General features: G+C 48.9%; 1 protein-coding gene across 1 annotated transcript in view; it reads left to right on the forward strand.

The window, feature by feature from the left end:
- RNF121 (ring finger protein 121) overlaps nt 1-20,541 on the forward strand; it is a 53,680-nt gene that overhangs the window by 14,504 nt on the left and 18,635 nt on the right. The window contains exons 4-7 of the mRNA XM_090030847.1: nt 2,651-2,805; nt 3,402-3,509; nt 4,969-5,089; nt 19,739-19,872. Coding sequence (XP_089886973.1) covers nt 2,651-2,805; nt 3,402-3,509; nt 4,969-5,089; nt 19,739-19,872 — 518 coding nt within the window. The remainder of the gene's footprint in view (nt 1-2,650; nt 2,806-3,401; nt 3,510-4,968; nt 5,090-19,738; nt 19,873-20,541) is intronic.

The following is a 20,541-nucleotide window of genomic DNA, read 5'->3' on the forward strand; positions in this document are numbered from 1 at the left end:
GACGTTTCCTGACTAGGTCCTCACTAATCCTTGGCCTAGGTGTGCCTCCCCTGAGATCTAAGGGGGCCCAGAGGGCAGGGGTGACTGTGGGTGACTGTTCCAGTTCCTGCTCAGGAAAACGGAAAGAAATTGTTAAATATGTTGGCTTTGTCGTCTGGTGTGACAACCAAATTTCCTAGCGCATCCTGCAGGGGCCCCACGTTACCCGCTACCTTCTTTTTGCCCCCCATGTATTTAAAAAGGACTTCTTGTTGCGTTTGATCCAGGAAGCTAGTCCCAGTCCCATCTCCACCTTGGCCTTCCTGACCACCCCCCTGCATCCCCGAGCAACCACAATATAATCCTCCCTGGTGATGGCCCTTCCCTGCCATTGGGTGTGCACCTCCCTTTTAGCTAGGAGACATTCCCGGATGCTTTTGGTGAGCCGTGGGGGCTTTTGCGCCCTCCTGCTCCCTTTGATCCGTGTTGGGATTACCTCCCTTCGGGCTTGGAGAATCATCTCCTTAAGGAGCAACCACTCTTCTTGGACACCAGGTTCCCCTCCCCTTGGGGACCTCAGTGCTTCCCCAACTATTCTCCTTAGCTCATTGAAGTCCGCCCTTCTGAAATCTAGGGCTGCTGCCTTGCTGCAGGCCTTTGCCACCTTGCGCTGGATGGTGAATCCCAGCAGGCGATGATCGCTGTCGCCCAGGTGATCAAGCACCTGCAGCCCCCTCACCAGGTCGTCTCCCGTGGCAGCACCAGGTTCAACAAGGCATCTCCCCTATGGGGCTGTGCGCCTCCTGGGTTCGATGGAGGTCCTGCATTCTGGGTAGGGACCTAAGTGAGCAGTCAGACCTGGCTGACTGCTCTTCCCAGCAGATGTCTGGCAAGTTCAGGTCCCCCATGATGACCACATCCTTTGACCTAACAACCTCCGTGAGCTGACTTAAGAATTCCTGGTCGAGCTCTTCCCCGTGGTTGGGAGGTCTGTAGTAGACCCCTACCGTTGAGTCTCTTTCCCCACGACTGCCTTGTATTCTAACCCAAAGCACTTCAGAGTGCCCCTCCTCTGAAAGAGTTGGCGCTGAGGGGGACTGTGCACAATAGGTATTATTCAGTTGGGCTGCAGTAGTCTATCCTTGTGGTAGGTTCCCATTGGCAAGGTTGCCACTATGTATTTTGTAGTCATGCTCAGCTTTGGCTGCATTTAATCAACTTCATGGCTGGTTCCATTACTGAGCACATGCTGTTTTTAGCACCAGTTCAGAGATAGACAATGTATTTAATGTTCGCATACAAGGAAACCATATAAGAGGAAGAGGTTTTTTTCCCCACACTGATTGGGGAGGGGCAGGTGGGACCTTGCCTTATCTTTGAGTAAATACAGTACTTCATTGAGTAATTAAGTGAATCCACGTAAAACCTCATCACTTAATACATTTAGTCCAGGGGTGCTCATCCCCTAGCCCATAGGCCAGATCCAACCTATGGCACAGTCTCATCAGGCTCATGAGATGCCCTGCAGGTCCAGAAATTTGGCAGCAGGGGAGTGGTGCCACTACTCCCGTGGTGCCATATTTCCCAACCTATGAAGAACCCTGGGCCCAGCATGCTGGATGGGGCGCCCAATCCCAGTGCATGCAGGCCTGGGCAAAGATGGTGCTGGGCCCCAGGACCCCAATCCTAGTGTGGGGGGCTGGGAGGGGGCAGCACTGGGACCTAGTCCTGACACAGGAGGGGCTAACATCAGGCTCTCATGACTGAGTCCCAACATGCAGACTGGCACTGCCCCATTCATCTGGCCCTGCAAGCCAGTTTTATAGCAGAGGTCAAGTCCACAGGTCAGATTTGGCCCTGTGCCACCACCACATGGCCTGTGCCAGGATTCAGCCCTGGCCCATGGGCTGGGGGTTGAGCACCCTTGTGCTAATCCTTAAAAAAACAATGGGACCAGATGATCGTGCCATCACGCTTACTTAAAATAATGTGATTAGTAGAATACCTTGAACAGCTTGGTGAATGAAAGCTGGCTTTCATGATTGCTGACCTTTTGGGTTACACTCATTGGATCATTCAGTTCACTGATTCCTTTCTCCTTCCACTGACTTGGATCAGGCTGCACTTATCCATTTGAGATGAAGGACGTTTCTCTTCTGGGTCCCCAGGTGGTGGTTATGCTAATGAACTGGTCAAGAAAACATTTGATTCAGGTTTTTTTTAAAACTGCTGTGTTGCAAATAACTCTTATTTGCACTGGAAAAACTGAGTACAGGGGAACAATTGAAATGGTACAACTGAGTCTGAAACTTACTGCTGTTTGAATCCATCGTTCAGCACCTGCTTTAAGGTGAACATGAAACTCTCAGGAATCCTGAGTACAGAAAAGCTGATGTGACCACCTCAGCAACTGATGAGAGAGCAGCTCTGCTGGTATTCCTCTTCTAGCAGAGTTGAGCAGAGCTCAGTAGCCTGACTTAAATCTCGTGTTGCACTACCAGTGTTCAGTGGGTTGAACTTCACAATTAATATTTGCACCCTCTCTCTAGGAATACACCCTCTCTAAGAGATAAAGGGAGAACAAAGGTTACCAGATCTGGGGTGCCCTTCAATGCTGGTTAAACAGTGTGATCTTGTATTTATCTGACATGCCTTTGATTTGTCCTTGCAGATGGTGACCCTCTTTCAGATGTGGGTTGTTCCTCTTTATTTCACAATGAAGCTGCACTGGTGGCGGTTCCTGGTGATCTGGGTCCTCTTCTCCACCGTCACAGCCTTCGTCACATTCAGAGCCACCCGTAAACCTCTCGTGCAAACAACTCCCAGGTTAGCACGCACTTCTCCTTGTGAATCGCAAGCCCAAGGCTAGAAGCACACAATCTGCGACAGCAGCTGATTTCTTTCTAACAGAATGATTGTGGTTAAACTTTTCAGTTCAACTCTGGACTTGAGCCATATTCTTGCCTGTGGGAAGAGTCATCCGATAAATCAGGTTAAACACGCCCCTTTAACCATCTTGCTACGCTGCTTGCCAATGGGCCTATCACAAATATTTAATTTTCCCAGAACAGTGCTAATCTGAGTGATTGACTGAAAGCTTGATATATGTCAGTTCTTCTGGGCATGAGGGGCACTCGCCTCCTATTCCCAGTTTAGGACACAGCATTTGCTCCTAGTCTTGAAGGTCAAGATCTAATGGATTTAGAAGTTGTCATGCTGTGGCAATCTAGAGTCATGAGTAGAATAATCATCAGAGGGGGGTTAGGACTGTGAGCTGTTAGCTTCCATCGGGCATGCCAGATCTTACCTCCTTTTCATGCAGACAGCTACATATATCCTAAGATACAGCAAAACTCTCAGGTGTTCTGTGAGACTTCACTACAAGAAACCCTAATGCCTTCATTTTTATACGTCTCTTACAGGCTGGTGTATAAATGGTTTCTGCTAATATACAAGATGAGCTACGCGACGGGAATTGTTGGGTACATGGCTGTAATGTTTACACTCTTTGGTCTTAACTTATTATTCAGGTGAGCAAATCTCTAATGCTTAGCTGCTATCAGCATGGTGAATTATCAGCATGGTGAATTGTCAAAGTCCTGTAGATCTGGGTGTTAGCACGGTGTTCCTTTAAAGGATGGTAACTAGAAATAAGTTGTAGCCATGTGATCCGTAAGGCAGGAGGTCAGAGCAACTGTTGGATTCTCTTCTAGCTTCTGAGCAATCACAGGTGACTGTTCAGGTTGCTCCCAAACCAGCACCTGGCTTCCAGTGAGGATGCTCCGGTGTCACACACACAATCCCTTTCTCTTGTGTACAGCGTTTGTCACCACCTTTTTATGCTTTCTCCTCTAATCCTCTTGTGCAGCTCCAGGCCAAATACCAGTAACAGTTGTCCTCTGCCATACTGGGAAAACAGCATCCTGACATTACTCCTGCAGCCAGCTCCCCCAGACCCAGCACTCCAGCTAGAAGTACTTGATGGCTTTTTTTCTTCCTGGGCCTGTACTGATCAGAGTTGATTCACCTGCAGAGGCATGTAGCACTTAGCTGGAAGCCTATTTTGTGTTCTAAAGCTATTTTTAAGTGTAACATGTCCAGGTTTGCTGCTAAGCTTCTTCTGGAAAGTACCAAATAGCACAAAGAGCAATTTCAGCTTAATTCTCAGAATTGGTCTTTACCAGCAAATCTGCATTGCCTCTGCCATGGGGCAGGGAGTGCCCCCAGGAAGCACATTCCCACTTGCCGCTTAGCAAAAGCCTAAGAAAGCAGGCATTCTTATTGCCTCTGCAAAGTGACCAGGGCATAGAGTCACATCAGTCAGCTGCACAGGACTGAGCTCCAGCTGTGTGATGCCCTTTGGAGTAAAAGCTGCAGCGAACAGCTGGGCAGCTCATCCTTAATTCAGCAACCTGCTGTGAATTAAGCAGCTTGTGAGCTACCCTCATAGGAACAGTCCAGGATCTCCTGTGTAGTGCAGCCCCGAGCACCTGCCCGGAGTCATGCCCCAGCTTTCTCTCTCAGGCCTGCTTGTTGTTGCACACTCTGCCTTGCCAAACTAGCCGCACTGCCTAATTTTAAGGCTTTGGCATACTCTGCGTGGGAGCTAGTGAATGTCACATGCATCTCGCCAGCTGTCCTGCCTTCACTGCTAGGCACGTCTGTTGCCTCCAGGGGAAAGTGCAGAGACTGCCTGTGTTTTGCGCAGACTGGAATGAATGTGTTCTGCTGCATTAAGATGAAGCTGTTTCCGACAGCTTAGCTGGGGAGACATCCCAGAGGCCTTGAATTATGGACTAGGATTGTGATGTAGCTGTTGCAAATGATTCTGTGAGGAGATTTAAAAACAACAAGCACTTACTTGCTGGCAGGGTTTGTTGGCAGTGGAGTTAATGTGCTGTGAGGCTTTTGCCACGATCACTCTGTTTCTACAGCAGCTGGTTTTGCATGTGCTCGGTGTTAAATGAGATTCCTTTGTCTTTCTTGTAGAATCAAACCAGAAGATGCAATGGATTTTGGCATTTCACTCCTGTTCTACGGGCTTTATTATGGGGTACTGGAGCGGGACTTTGCTGAAATGTGTGCAGACTACATGGCATCGACCATAGGGGTGAGTTGATGCTGGTACCATGTCATGGATCTGTGAATATTCTTGTCTGAGGAGCATTTACTCATCAGAGAACTAACTTTTTTGTTAAGTTTTCCCTTGAAATGGTATTTTTGTTGTAGGAAATGTGTCAGGAGTAATGACACAGGGAGAACAGCTCACGCAAGCAGCTGCCTGGGTCAGTTTTCAAAGGGACCTGTTGTCACGGTATTTCGAAGCTTGAGTTCCATGCATCTCCCTGCCCCTCAAGGGACCAATGGGTCATTTCTGCCAATGAATGGTCATGGTTCCTGGCGCCTTATTCAAGAACCTCTTCTAAAGAAGGAACAAACTTTTGATTTGTGCTACTTTTGCCCTCCTTCTGACAAGCAGCACTCTCATGCTCAGATGTTCAGGGTGGTACTCATTACTTCTCCATGTATGTTTTACACCGGTGACCCGTAGCACCCTTCCTTCTTAGAATCATAGACTCTTAGAGAAGTTGGGCTGGAAGGGACCTCTGGAAGTGACCTAGTGCAGTGTTTCCCAACCAGTGTGCCGTGGCACAATGTTGTGCCATCAGAAATGAAGAGGTGTGCCACAGAATTTTGGAAAATTAGGCATATATTAGAAAAATAAATAAATGAATAAATGGAAATACATTGTTTATATAAGTTACAAATTTCGTTGGACTTGGTGGCCATCTATAAGTATGTAAGGGGTGAATATTGGAAGCTGGGAGAAACTCTTCACTAGAGTGGTCCAGGGGATGACAAAGAACAATGGCCATAAACTGTTGGAGGATAGTTTCAGGTCGCATGCAAGGAAGAACTTCTTTATGGTAAGGGTGACCAGAATCTGAAATAGACTTCCCAAGGAGGTGGTGCAGTCCCCAAACTTGAAAGTAGTTAGACCTGGTCCTGCCCAGAGCAGGGGGGTTGGACTCTCTGATCTTTCAAGGTCCTTTCTAGCCCTTAATCTCTCTGATTTCTATGAAATTAGGGGTGGGGGTTGTGCACTGCAGAAATGTTGTTATTAATGCAAGTGTTTTTTGGGCTGGAAAAAGTTGGGAAACGCTGATCTAGTTCAACCCCCTGCCTGAGGCAAGATCATCCCTATCCAAACCATCTAAGTCCTGCCTGAAGGGGAAGCAAAAAGCATTTCTGGATTGGGGGTCTTTGCATACTGTACCATCCAACATCCAATGAATGCTCCAGGAATCTCTATTGGAGGTTAAGGCCAGGTACGGACATTCAAGAAAGCCCTTGGGCAGAATTGATCTAAGTTATGTGGTTTTCTGTAAGCAGTGTAGTTAGACCAGTGGTGAATAGAACATACGTTCTCCCTTTGGTGGGAGGGAGCAAATCTTAGATCAGGTTCTGCCATTTTTAAACCAGTCTGTGCGTGCCAAACTTCTGTTCTATTGCAGGTATAGACCAGTTTCTGACCGATCACTTATACTGGTAAAAATGTAATGTCTGTACTTGGCCTAAGAGAGTAAATCAACTTCAGCAAATCCTCTGAGGTCAACTCCCTTGAACACCAGTTTGCAGGTTTAAGGACTACTGTCATGTGGAAAGGGCAGCCCTCATGCATCATCTTAAGAGCATGAGTCTTTATTGGAGCAGGCTTCTCTTCTCCAGACTCTGAGCAGGCTGCAGGCTAGAGTGGCAGAGCTTGTGAACTGGCACAAGTGTAAGTGAATAAGTGTTTGACTTTCTGCCCAAGGCCAAACCATCACAATTAATGTATGTGTGTGTTTTGGTTTTTTTCTTAGTCCTTCCTCATCATTGCCAAGCTATGGCGGAATATCAAAGTTGTATCAATCCATGGATGGCATGGAGAAAGTAATACCAGAACTAGGGAACACACAAAGAAATTATTGGGGAGCAGGCTTAAAGCAAGCAAAGGGCAGATTTTTCATGCAATTCCCTTGTAGAATTCATTGCCACAGGGTGTTTTTGAGCCTGATAGTTTAATTGGGTTCCAAAGGAGATTGAACAAAGTCATCCGTACTCAGCAAATATTAAATGTGATATGGGGTGCAGCCTCCAAATATGACTTCTTTAGCCTGCGAATGGGCAGGGGACAGATCAGGCTGGACAGGCCCTGCATAAATGTTTTCTCCTTGCCTGCTATGGTGTCACTATGAGGTCGAGGATCCTGGACAGGGTGGGCCTGTGCACTGACCAGTATGGCAGCTCTGTTCTGTCTGCTTGTGTTTACTCCTCGGCCACTCAGCCATAAAGCCTCTCCGGAGGCTGTTCAGACTTGTGGTTCCTAACCCAGGTCACTGCCATGCTCAGGTAACTTAAGTCACTTGGGTACTAGAAAGGGAGTAGCCTCATTGAGTACTGGCACAGCACTCTGTTTAATGTGGTTATGCTTCTTCCAATACCTTAGCTCTTGATTGTGTAAAGGTAGCTCTGGTCTCTGCAGTGCTGCCTTGTGCCTTGTACGTGTACCCCATTGACTTCAGTGGAGTGTTGATGATATCTGGTTACGTCTCTGATTTGTTTAAATACTGCACTTTTGAGCCACTTGTCTTCATTGCGGCATACAGCGTGCTCAACTTGTGCATGTCAGAGAGGTGGGGAGCTGGCTTACTGTGGAATGGAGTGCCAGCCGAGCTGATCACCTTGTAACAAACTCCACTTATCTGCATATCAGTTAAGGACCCAGGGACTTTGCATCTCCCTGTCTGTTTTGCATAGTAATAGTACTCTAATCGAGTGGCAACCAACATGGGTTCATTAGAGGCAGGTCCTGTCAGACCAGCCTGGTGGCCTTCTATGACCAGGTCACAAAAACCATAGACGTAGGTGTAGTAGTGGACATAGTCTTTTTGGACTTTAGGAGGACCTTTGACACTGTCTCTCACCCCGTTCTCAACAAAAAACTAGTGGACTGTGGCGTTGACACCTACACAGTCAAATGGATCACTAGCAGCCCTCTAGTCAACACCCAGAGAGTGGTGGTGGACAGGTCATTTTCGACCTGGAGGGATGTGGGCAGTGGGGTCCCCCAGGGCTCAGTCCTCAGGCCCGCATTGTTCAACATCTTCATCAGCGACTGGGACGAGGGGGTAAAAAGCACCTGTTCAAATTCACAGATGACACTAAGATGTGGGGGGATGTGGGCACACTAGAAGGGAGGAATAGGCTGCAGTCAGACCTAGCCAGGTTACAGGGGTGGGCGGATGAGAACAGGATGGGATTCAACACCGACAAGTGCAAGGTGCTGCACCTAGGGAGGAACAACCGGCACCATACCTACAGGCTGGGAACTCCCTTCTCATCAGGGCAGAGGCAGAAAAAGATCTTGGAGTCTTCACTGATGCCAAGATGAACATGGGCCGGCAGTGTGGGGACGCGGTCAGGAAGGCCAACCGCACCTTGTCCTGCATCCACAGATGCATCTCGAGCAGGTCCAAGGAAGTGATCCTCCCCCTCTATGCGGCACTGGTCAGGCCGCAGCTGGAGTACCGCATCCAGTTCTGGGCACCGCACTTCAGGAGGGATGTGGCCAGCACCAAGAGGGTCCAGAGGAGGCCACTCGCATGATCGGGGCAGCAGGGCAGGTCCTACAAGGAGAAGTTAAGGGAACTAAACCTGTTCAGCCTCCACAAGAGAAGGCTGAGGGGGGGATCTAGTGGCCATTTACAAACTAGTCAGGGGGGACCAGCAGGCAATGGGGGAGTCCCTGTTCCCCTGAGCGCTACCGGGGGTAACAAAGAACAGTGGCCATAAGTTGACAGAGGGTAGATTCAGACTAGACATCAGGAGGCGCTACTTCACAGTCAGGGCGGCTAGGATCTGGACCCAACTTCCAAGACTTACAGGTTGGGGAACTCCCCTCTTGCCAGCACGGAGACGGAAAAGGATCTTGGAGTCGTCATTGACTCCACGATGAACATGGGCCGGCAGTGTGGGGAGGCAGTCAAGAAGGCCAACTGTACCCTGTCATGCATCCACAGATGCATCTCGAGCAGGTCCAGGGAGGTGATCCTCCCCCTCTATGCGGCACTGGTCAGGCCGCAGCTGGAGTACTGCGTCCAGTTCTGGGCGCCACACTTCAAGAGGGACGTGGACAATATGGAAAGAGTCCAGAGGAGGGCCACTCGTATGATCAGGGGTCAGCAGGGCAGGCCTTATGAGGAGAGGCTACGGGACCTGAACCTGTTCAGCCTCCACAAGAGAAGGTTAAGGGGGGACCTTGTGGCCTGCTACAAACTGGTCAGGGGGGATCAGCAGGTATTGGGGGAGTCCCTGTTCCCCCGTGCGCTGCCAGGAGTGACCAGGAATAACGGTCACAAGCTGGCGGAGGATAAGTTTAGATTAGATATTAGGAGGCGCTACTTCACAGTCAGAGCGGCTAGGGCCTGGAACCGGCTTCCAGGGGAAGTGGTGCAGGCTCCTAGCCTGGGGATTTTTAAAAGGAAGTTAGATGAGCACCTTGCCGGGGTCATCTGACCCCGGTGCTCTTTCCTGCCAAGGCAGGGGGTCGGACTAGATGATCTACCTAGGTCCCTTCCGACTCTACTATGAAACTATGAAACTAAGAGAAGTGGTGCTGGCTCCTACCCTGGGGATCTTTAGGAGGAGGCTGGATGAACACCTTGCTGGGGTTGTACTCTTTCCTGCCCATGGCAGGGGATCAGACTGGATGATCTGGTCAGGTCCCTTCTGACCCTACTAACTATGAAACTATGAAGTGCATCATTGTAGGCTGACTGATCGTGTCAAGTTCCAGGCTGCAGTGAGAGGGATAAAGCATTCTGAGAAATGAGAAAGAAAGCCTGTTTTTATGGCTTTGGGAAGCTCAGTCTCTTCACATTCCTGTCTTCTTGGATTCACATGGACCTTGGCCTGGGCTTCTGGTGGCAATTTTATAAGCTTGCCTTGCATAGGAAAGATTCTTCCACTAGCTGGCACTGTAGCTTTGCTCTTAGTCAGGCGAGTGACTCAACAGGGTCAGTGAAGACTGGGCCTTGAACAGCAGCCTGCATCTGGGCTTTTCACAGCGTGACTCCTCCCCAAAGAAGCTGCAGGCGAGAAGAGACCTAAGAGGTTTAGGAAACGTTGGTTATGGTCATAGTGGTCTAAGGACATAGGCTGATGAGGTTCTTTGGGTAAATGTGATGTCTTTTATTAGGCCAACCAAATAGTTGAAAAAATCATTTCAGCTATTTAATTCGTCTAATAAAAGATATTGCGTTTACCTAAAGAACCTTGTCTGCCTAAGGGGTCTAGCACATCCTTTCTTATCGCTGGTGCTATGTTTGCCCAGCCTGACTGACATACTGGTGGCGGCTCTACCTTGCCCTCCTACCCCTGCTCGGAGACCACTATGCAACCCCTACGGATTTCACTTTGAGCAAGTTTAGCTTGAAACTCGACATGAGTTTAATCTGTTTACTTAGATATGCCACCTGTAATAATCTCTTTCCTGGTATTCCTACCCACCCAGTATACTTTAGACATTAACTTTCCTTTAGCCCTGGACTGGCCAAGGCTGCACCTTTTTTTTTATAGTGGTTATTCATAAGAAAAAATTCTGGCTTGCCACACATGGATCTTTTTTAAGTGCCTTTCAGTTTCTTTTTTCAGGTATTGAAGTGTCTCTGAAACTCCAGTCACCACAGCATGTTCTGCTGTGATCCAGTCAAAGCTTGAAACAGGACTGAGCAGGCTCAGTACTTGAACGAGATCACAAGCATTGCAATATCAGATCAGGCTCGTGGTCCAGTTATCACCTGCTTAAATGAAGACTCAGAAACCCCACTCCCTTCCCCTGCCTAGTGGGCAGCTGGAGAATAACTTACCTGTATGGGAGTACTTCTTTCTAGCCCTCATCAGTTCTCAGGACATGCACCAAAGCAGGGTGAGGGTTCGTAACCCTTCTGGAAATATTCTGCTTTCTAATGCAGCAGCGGCTCCTCTAAGGATCCACTTGCATCTTTGATCCTCTGTTTCTCTTTTTATTTAAAGCATTCTTAATTCAACAATGCTACCTTACTATTTTGTTATTGTGTCTTTTTATGTTTCCAGTTGCTCTTTTTTTTTCCCTCTGAGCCTCTGCTGGCTAAAGCAGGAAGAGCTTGTATCTTTTTAACCCTGTGGCCAGAACTGAACATAGTATTTCTGGGTAGGAGGTGCCACTGTCTCGTATAGTGGCAACACAGTCAGTCTCCTTGCATATGCCAACATAGTGTAGACTATTTAGTGCCACGGTTCACTGATCAAGTCTTTCATTGAACTACCTACAGTGACACCTTTTTGCATTTAAGTTGAAGCCCAGAAACTTATGCAAGTAGTTGGCCATAAGAACTGCCATTTACCAGCTTACACGATAGGTCTGGCCCAGTCTCCTGTGTCGCACAGAGCCAGAGAGTGAACTAGCTGCAGCAGCCCTGACCTCCACACATGTTTCTCAGCATGTTTAAACCAAACCGCACCCTGGCCAGGGTTTCTTTTCCACTGTTCCTCTCCTACTTGCAGCCTCCAGTGTTTAACGTCTAGGAAGTTCTGATTCAAAGCTGTACTGCTAACTCCCGTGCTCAGTAGCCACTGATGCCCCTTTCCTCCAAGAATGTGTCCAGTCCCTGTTTGAATCCAGATAACCTGTCAGCTTCCACAACATCTTATGGCAATGAGTTCCACACTTCAATTACACACTGTGTAAAATAACTTCCTGTTGTTGGTTTGGGTTGTTCATCAGAGAGACCTCTCCAGTAACCACATGAAAATATACTATAGGTGATTTCATAGACATTTGGGGCTGGAAGGAACCTTGTGAGATCCTCAAGTCCAGCCCCCCTGCTAGAGGCAGGAAGTCTGCAGGAATCAGATGATACCAGCAAGATAAAGATCCAAATGCCTTTTGAATGAGTCTAGAGTAGGTGCTTGCACCACCTCTCAGGGGAGTCTGTTCCAGACCTTAGACACTTGGACTGTACAGAAGTTTTTCCTTATATCGAGGCTGAATCGGCCTTCTAGAAGTTTGTGGCCATTAGACCTAATTATCCCTTGGCAGAGTCCTGGTGAACAGGTATTCTCTCAGATCCTGATGCACCCCACTTATAGGCAGCCACCAAATCCCCGCCCTGAGCCTTCTCTTCGGTAGGCTGAAGCATCCCATGTCCCTCGGCCTCTCCTCATAAGGCTTGCTCTCTTGGTCTTTGATCATGCAGGTGGCTCTCTGGACTCTCTTGAGCTTATCCACATACCTCCTGAAGTGAGAGGCCCAAAACTGGAAGCAGTGCTCCAGCTGCAGCCTCCCTAAGGCCAAGTAAAGCATGAGGATGATGTCTCTGGTTTTGCTCGAGATGCATCGGTAGATACATGCCAGAGTTTTGTTTGCTCTGCCAGCCATAGCATCGCATTGGTGGCTTATGTTCGTCTTGTGATCATTCAAGACCCCTAAGTCCCTTCTGGTCACGGTGCTTTTGAGCATAGCACTGCCAAGCCTATAAGTATGATGCTTGTTTTTTCTCCCAAGGTGGAGTACCCTGCATTTCTCCACATTGAATGCCATCAGGTTTTGGTCTGCCCACTTTGTAAGCATGTCCAGGTCAGCCTGTCCTCCAGAGTGACTGCCTTCCCCCATAGTTTAGTTTTGTCCACAAACTTTGCCAATCTGCAACTGATGCCCAAATCCATGTAATTAATGAAAATATTGAAGAGTACCCAAGCACAGAGCCCTGGGGGACTACACTAGTAACCTTGTACCACGTTGATTTGTTCCCATCAACTAGTACCCTTTGTGTCTGACCCTGGAGCCAGTTCCCAGGCCATTGGACTGTGAGATGGTTGAGGCCTCAGTTCCCCAGCTTGCTCATGAGGACATCATGGGAGACCAGGTCAGGCCTTCTTGAAGTCCAGATAAATTACATCAACCTTGTCTCCCTTGTCCAGGCAATACATCACCTGGTCATAGAAGGAGATGAGGTTGGTCAGGCAAGACCTTCCAGTAATAAAACGATGTTCACTGGCATTCAGTAGGCTGCCTTCCATTAGCCTGTTGCAGATGGATCTCTTGATAATTTTCTCCAAGATCTTTCCAGGGATGGATGTCAGACTGATGGGTCTGTAATTCCCTGAATCTTCTTTCTTCCCTTTCCTGAAGATTGAGACCACATTGGCTCTTTTCCAGTCTTCCGGTACATCACCCAAGCACCACGAGCTTTCAGATATCTCGGCCCTAGGGCATGCTATGATGTCCACCAACTCTTTTAAGACTCTGGGGTGTAATCTGTCCGGGCTTACGGATGTCAAGCCTCTCGGTGTTTTCTCACCAGATCTACATCAATTGTGGTCCCATTTCCCGAGCCCTGGTTGCTTTGCGTCCTGTCTGACAGTGTGACCCCCTTGGGTGGGTGGAAAACTGATGTAAAGTAATCATTTAAGAGATTGGCCCCCTGTGAGATCAGCTGGGGCAGCTGACGGCTGACACCCAAGAAAAGGCCAGTGTTGCTTTTGTTCTTCCTCTGACTTCCAACATATCTGAAGAACAACTTTTTGAGATACTTGATTCTGGTGGCTGTCTTGAGTTCAGATGCTGCCTTGGCTTTCCTGAACTGCACCCTACCAGTAAGGGCTAGCCCTGAGTACTCCTCCTTTGTGGTGATTCATAGTTTTACATCTGGTGGAAGCTTCTCTTGTGTCAAGAGACCCAGAAGTTCCCTGCTGAGCTAAGGGTGCTCCCCTGCCCTCTGAGTGCATTTCCTGTGGGACGGGATGGACTTCCCTTGCACACTGAGGATTGAGTTCTTTAGGAACAGCCATTCCTCATGGTCTCTTAGTGCCTGACTGACCAGTCTGAGTTTCTAGAAGTAGCCTTCCCAAAGTTCAGGATTTGTTTCGCTGAGGGATTTGCCCACCCTGTGTTGCACAGACAAAGTAATCAAATCTTGGTCCCTGTCACCAAGCTTGCCCTCGATCCTCAGATCACTCACCAGATCATCCCCTTTGGCCAGAACCAAATCCAACAGCGCCTCTCCTGTGGTTGACCTGTAGACCTCTTGCATTAGATAAAGGTCATCAGTGCAGGCAAAGAAATTACACAACCAGTCAGGCTGGTTGGCCATGTGCTGATCCCACAAGATGACAGGAAGGTTGAAGTCTCCCATGACGATCATATGTTGGGAATGTGAGGCCTCAGTCAGTTCCCTGTTGAATTTGAGATTCAGTTTTTCTTCTTGGTTAGGAGGTCTGTAATAGACTCCTACAAGTCTATCCTCTTCCCCATGTTCCCCCCCATATTTTAACCCAGAGGGTCTCAAGATGCCCTTCATGGTTAATGAATACAGTTTGAAGGGAAGTGTGCCGCTCCTTGACATAGAGTGATACACCTCCACCCCTCTTCCCAACACGATCTCTGCTGTAGAGGGTATTGCCTTCTATACCTACTGACCAGTTATAGGAGGAGTCCCGCCAGGTCTCTGTTATCCCTACGAGGTCATAATCATTATTGGTCAGGAAGAGGGCCAGCTCCTCTTGCTTGTTACCCAAACTCCTGGCACTGGTGTACAGGCAGTTGAGTCTGCCATGGGAAGCCCTAAGCTTCCTTATGTCATGGGGCATAACCTTTCCTTGGGCTCTCATCAGAGTGGGTTCCCTTGGGCTACCTAAGCTGTTTCTGCTGAGATTGGCATGATCTGGGCTAGAACTGTTGATTTGACTGCCCATCCTCCAATGATCTTAGTTTAAAGCCCTGTCGAGTAGGTCAGCCATGCTGGCCAAAAAGAGCTGCTTCCCTTTCCAGGTGAGGTGGAAGCCATCCCTTCCCAACAGTCCTCTAGCTTTCTCACTGAAGTGCAGAATGTGGTCAAAGAAGCCAAACCCCTCACAATGGCACCATCGCCATCTGTTCACTTCACCCCTTAGTGAGTCTTCTGTTCACCTCACCCCTGATCTGCCCCTCAGGCTTGATGCTAGCTCAGTGCTCCGCGTGTTGCTAAAAATTTCTGTGGTGCTGAATTGTGGGATCTGAATGTTCTTGGTGTAATACAGATTTATCAGAGGGGTGGGCACCACCTGAGCTCTGGAAAAAAAAGGATTGGGCTGCTCAGAGCGAATGCGTTCCAGGGTTGCAGCTTTGGAGCTCTCTGGTCTCTCTGAAACTGATACAGCCACTCCACACTAAGAGCAGGGCCTCCAGGCTTAAGCCCTGACAGCCCTGCTCTTGGTACAGAGCCACTGTGTCAGTCTTGGTGAGACCAGAGAGCCCCAGGAAAGCTGCTTCTAGGGCAGGGGTCAGCAATCCTCGGCACGTGTGCTGAGCATGGCACACAAGGCAATTTTGCTCAGTACACCACCACCACCAGCCTGGGCTCTAGGCAGCTGCTGCCAGCCATGAAGCCCAGGCTGCTCCCGGCAGGCAGCTGGGCAGCTGCAAGCCCTGCTGCAAGCAGACTGGTCTCCTTGGTTTGGCAGCAGCTACCCCAAGCCTGAGCCAGTTGCAGCCAGGAAGCTGTAAAGATCTGCTGCAGGCTCCGGCATTAGCTCCATACCGGTGAGTGCTCAAGCGCCTTGGAGTGGATGGTGGGTGAGGTGCCTGAGGCAGCACAACCCCAGCCTCTCCCCTGCCACTGGCACAGAGCTACTGACTGGACTCTGGAGCCTGGCACAGCTGTTTGTAGCCAGCCTGGTTTCTGGGCAGCTGTAGCAGGCTCCACAGTCCCGGCATCAGCTCCATGCTGGCAGTGACTGCACATGCACCTCAGAGCGCACAGCGGGAGGGCGGTGCTGCCTCAGGCCCTATCCTCACCATCCACTCCAAGGCGTGCGTGCACCTGCCAGTATGGAGCTGATGCCAGAGCCTGGAACAGCCGTTTGCAGCCTGCCCAGGCTCTGGTAGTTGCTGCCAACCACAGAGCCCAGGCTGCTTGCAGCAGGGCTTGCAGCTGAGCCTCTCTAGTGGCAAGTCACAGCTGTGCAGGTGAAGAACAGTCAGCAGGTTTTTTTCCCTCCTCTTGTGACTGCTCCACTAAACCAAATAACACTAAGCCGCTTAGCATTCATTCAGCTTACAGCGCAAGGTATAACAAGACCCAAAGGCTGGAGTCTTGCTGGCTTTATCACAGTGGATGAAAACAGGAGCTGGTTGAAGGGGATATTGCTGCAGTTGCTGTATTTGTGCAACTGACTGCAATCTTGCAGGACTTCACTGTGACTTGATGCTTCAGCTGCCGCTGCAGTCCCCATGCGAGCATATCTTATCCACAGCTTCTGAGTACCTTCTTTCAGGTGATCTGATTTTTGGTCTCGGGTCCTTTGGCCTATTTGACCAGCTGAGATGAGGCCTCCAGAGAATCTCATACATGTAGATTAGGTCACTGTAATTAAGTCATACCTTTTCCCCAGAAGTAGATGCAGTTTTCCAGTTGGCCCCTAGACCCCATACAGCTCCATGCCTTGCTTCTGCTGTTGGCCAAGGGTTAGGAAAATGATCTGCTAATATTCTTCTGGACAGTTCAGTGGAAAGGCTGGGTTTCAACATACAGCATAGGTTAGAAAAACAAGTATTGTGATGCACAAGGACCGGATTTTAAAGCAGTACTGAAAATACCATGCTTATACAAGAATTAACTTGGGTTTTTTAGCCTCTACTGTGAATACTGAGTCAGTTATGAGCCACTGTTGTATGAAGGAAAGGGCTGAGACAGCCAAGAAAAATAATGAAGGGTTCAGAGACTTTTCCTTGTAGACTGGGAAAGTCAGAACTGTATGCCTGGGTGGGAAAGACCAGGGTGGAAAGAAGTAACTTGAGCATTTTTTCTGCCTCTTAAGTATTTTTCTGCTCGTTATACAGCCATTTTTTTCTACTTACTATAGCAACGTTCATTGAAACTAAAAGGTAGAATACAGTGCAAGAAATGATTCTGATACAAAGCATCCTTAGCTTCCTGGCGCACAGTCAAGAAGGATGTGCCTTTTAACAGGGCTCAAGGAGACAAGTTTTCTAGCTGAAGAGCTAGGCAGTTTTCTGAGAGAAGTAGTCACAAGCTGCTTTGCAACCTGGACGAGTCCCCCTTATGGACTGGTTATTCCACAGCAGCAAGGTTTCTTGTACGGGCACTACAGGGCACAAATCGATGATTGTTCTGTCTCAGTGGTGTTCTGAAAGGGGTGAGATGTCTGCCACAGAGCTATTCAGCAGCTGCTTTCCATACGCTGAGTTTGAATCGTTTCTCTAGAGAAGGAAGAAACCCCCAGAAAGAGCTCATTATGGCTCCTTTCCCACCTGCAGAGTTCAAAGGACACTGTTCAGCTACTCATTGCTGTGTCAAATAGGGAAGGTCTCTGTTACAAGAGCCTCTGGCAGTCCAGGCTGTGACTTCGCCAGCTAAGTTGTAAGACGTGGCTAGGATTTAAACAGGAGGTGACCAAAAGTGGCAGCTAAAAGGACTAGGTTTTTTGGCCGGTTGTCCTCTCCCTGGACTCCCGCCTAGTTATGGGGATGCTGCAGAAGTCTTGAATAAGACCAAAATGGAACCAGTTAGTTAAGTCGTCCTGGTTTCAAGGATGTATTTCATAGCCGTGTTGGTCTGAGACAGAAAGAAATGCAAAACTCTAGAACGCTTGATACCTTTTATTAGACCAACTAAGAAATTGCAAAAAATATATATATTTTTAGTAAAAGGTATCACCTCTGAACCAAGCTTTCTAGAGTTTTGCATTTTTTTTAAGTCTCCCATGGCACTTAGGAAGTTACCATAATAGCAGAGGATGTTTGGCTGTGTGGGCAATTGCAGTTCTGCTTGCATAAGCTCCAGTCTTCTCTGACAATTTTCTGCCTTGAAACAGATGCCTTGTTTCACCTTGGAGTTGGTTTTGCACTTTCCCATAGTCTGTAAAGGACTTTGAGCTTTCAGGTTAAAATACACTCAAAAGGAAGATTTATTTTTTTTACTTAAAAAATTGGACCCAGCAAACGGTAGGTTTGTGAACTTCTGCTTCCCAGCCAACATTTTTAGAAGTGGTTGAGGTCTTTGGAGTGGTTCAGTCCTCATGTGTCCAGCTTGAAGCATCTGAAAGGGGCCTGGTTTGTAACACCATCCTGATAAATCGTCTTGCTTTTATTTTTTTTATTTTTTTTAACCCAAATTGCAAATGGCTGGAATACTGCATGTTTCCTTCCAAAATGCTGCAGAGGGACCCAGTGGGTCCCTCACCCATCTTGTATCACTCCCCCTCACTGAGCGGGGAGACTGTTGTGCTTCATGGCAGGTGTTGTCTGACCAGGGACTACAAAAGAGGACTGGAGCACGAGGTCCTGGAGTGATGCCTTCAGAATTGCAGCAGTCCAGGGTTTAGCTTGCTTGCTTTAAAGGACTAAACCCATTTCTGATCAAGCTGTAATTCTGTTGGCGTGTGAGGCCAGAGGGCCCCATGGTGTGTTAGACAAGGTGGGTTATATCTGAGTTGGGCACAAGTGATGCCAGGCCCCCTCGTTTCCTTCTGTAACAGCCTCTGGGCATGTTTAGCTCCCCAGGCTCTCAGTGAAGTGGAGGTAGGGACCTCTTCCTTATGTCATTTCCTGGGAATATATATATGTTTTTCCTGAGCGAGGCATTGTAGCAGGGAGCCAAAGACCCATGTCACTACAAAGGGGAAGGTACAGCTGGCTAGCCTGGCTGTGTAGGTGGGCCAGCAGCTGAGACAAGGCCAGCTGCACAGTAAGCTGGAAGAATAGGGCAGACTCACAAGCAGCCATAGGACAGACTGCAAGCAGCAAAGCTAAGCTATAACGGCAGAGCTGGCTTGGCCCAGGGGCCCGAGAAGGCGTGGTACCAGGGTCTGGGGGCCTAAGAAGGGCCCAGAACCTGAGAAGGGGAAGGCCTGAGGGCCCAGAAGCCAAGGTCTGGTGCAGTGAGCCTAGGCTGAGAAGGGCACAGCCAGAGAAAAGGGGCCAAAGCCAAGAAAGCTGAAGCCCCAACAAAGGTTTTGAAACCTGAGAGAGGGCCAAGCATTGTGGGACTGGCAGCCCCCCTGAAATAATATCATGTACTCCTGTGAGGCATGGGCATGGCTATAGGGGAAGGTGGAGGCCACGAAAATAGCCTTTAAGACACTACATGTCCCAGGGCACCAGTAGGGCTGGAAGGGCCACAGGCAAACAATAAGGAAGGGCACCCCAAGGGATCGGACCGAGCAGGACCTGCAGCATCACAGGTCCTGTCGGAGGTGTGTAAAGTAGCCGGTCAGTGTTCTGTAATGTCAAACAGTGCAGTGTCAGTCCCAGCTTGGGAGAGGCTGCAAGTCAGGTGTTTTGAATTACTGGAAGGCATTTCTTAGGAATAAAGACATCATATCCTGATAACTGTTTTATGACCGTTGTGTCACTGGGAGCTGGTGTTACCATGTGAGTGATAGGAAAGAGGCAATGACTAGCCCAGGACATCAGTGGCAGTGCTGGGAACTTTATTCATACGCAAGTTCCTACTTTTGGTTTCTTGCTGTGGGCTTGGGATGGCTGTCCCTGATTTTGGGCCTGGCCCATGACTTGAGTGGCAAGATTACCCCCTCGAGAGACCCAAAGCTGTGCTCCGTAAATGCTTTGGAGACTGGTTGGCCAATCCTTCCTTTAGAGCTGTCACAGATGTTCCTTTATCTAATAAATGCATGTTAATCCTGACCAGTTCTTCTTTCGTTCCCTGACCTCCCGCAGTTTTACAGCGCGTCAGGAATGCCGACGAAGCACCTTTCGGACAGCGTCTGTGCTGTGTGCGGGCAGCAGATCTTCGTGGATGTCAGTGAAGAAGGGATCATAGAGAACACGTATAGACTCTCCTGCAATCATGTGTATCCTTTTCTGGACACAGTGCCTCGTGCAACCTGCTTCCTACCAGCGTTTTTGTCTCCAATTCTGGTACGGAGGGCTGTTCTTGGTGCCATTTGACATAGGCTGTGCACATCTTGGGGGGCAGGATGTACTGTCTGGAGCTGAGGTGAAAGGAATATATACACTCCCTTGCCTCTTCAGTTGGCTTAATGTTTTCTATTGTAAACTTGCGTTTCTGGCTGATCAGCACCCGAATTTAAAGTGTTCCATGGGAAAACACCCAGGTGCCCTAGGAAACTGGTACTGTGTATCAGTAGATAGAGGGCATAGCATGGGTGCCATTGGATCCAGCCCACAGAGCCAGGAAATTTAGCAGTGTTTCAGTGGCATGGGACTGCCCTGCTGCTGGGTCCAGGCAGCTGTGCCTGTGCTGTGCAGCTGAGGCTGGGGAAATGCGGCATCAGAGAAAAGTGGCACCAGCTTGCCCCAGACCCAAGCGGGGTTGCTCCAGCCTCATCTCTGGAAAGCTGCAGACTGCTGTCCTAGCATGATACCAGGTTGGCAGTTTGCTGCTGGAGGTGCTGTCTTCCAGATGAGCCATAGGAGCAATGGTCTGAGTACTGCTTGGAGAGCTTTGGCTTGCAGAGGTTGGCATCCCAGTCAGATTCCTGCTGGGGGGGATTTCACTC

Source organism: Crocodylus siamensis, chromosome 1, assembly GCF_052110815.1.
Source record: "Crocodylus siamensis isolate JL-2025a chromosome 1, ASM5211081v1, whole genome shotgun sequence".
Taxonomy (NCBI): Eukaryota; Metazoa; Chordata; order Crocodylia; family Crocodylidae; genus Crocodylus; species Crocodylus siamensis.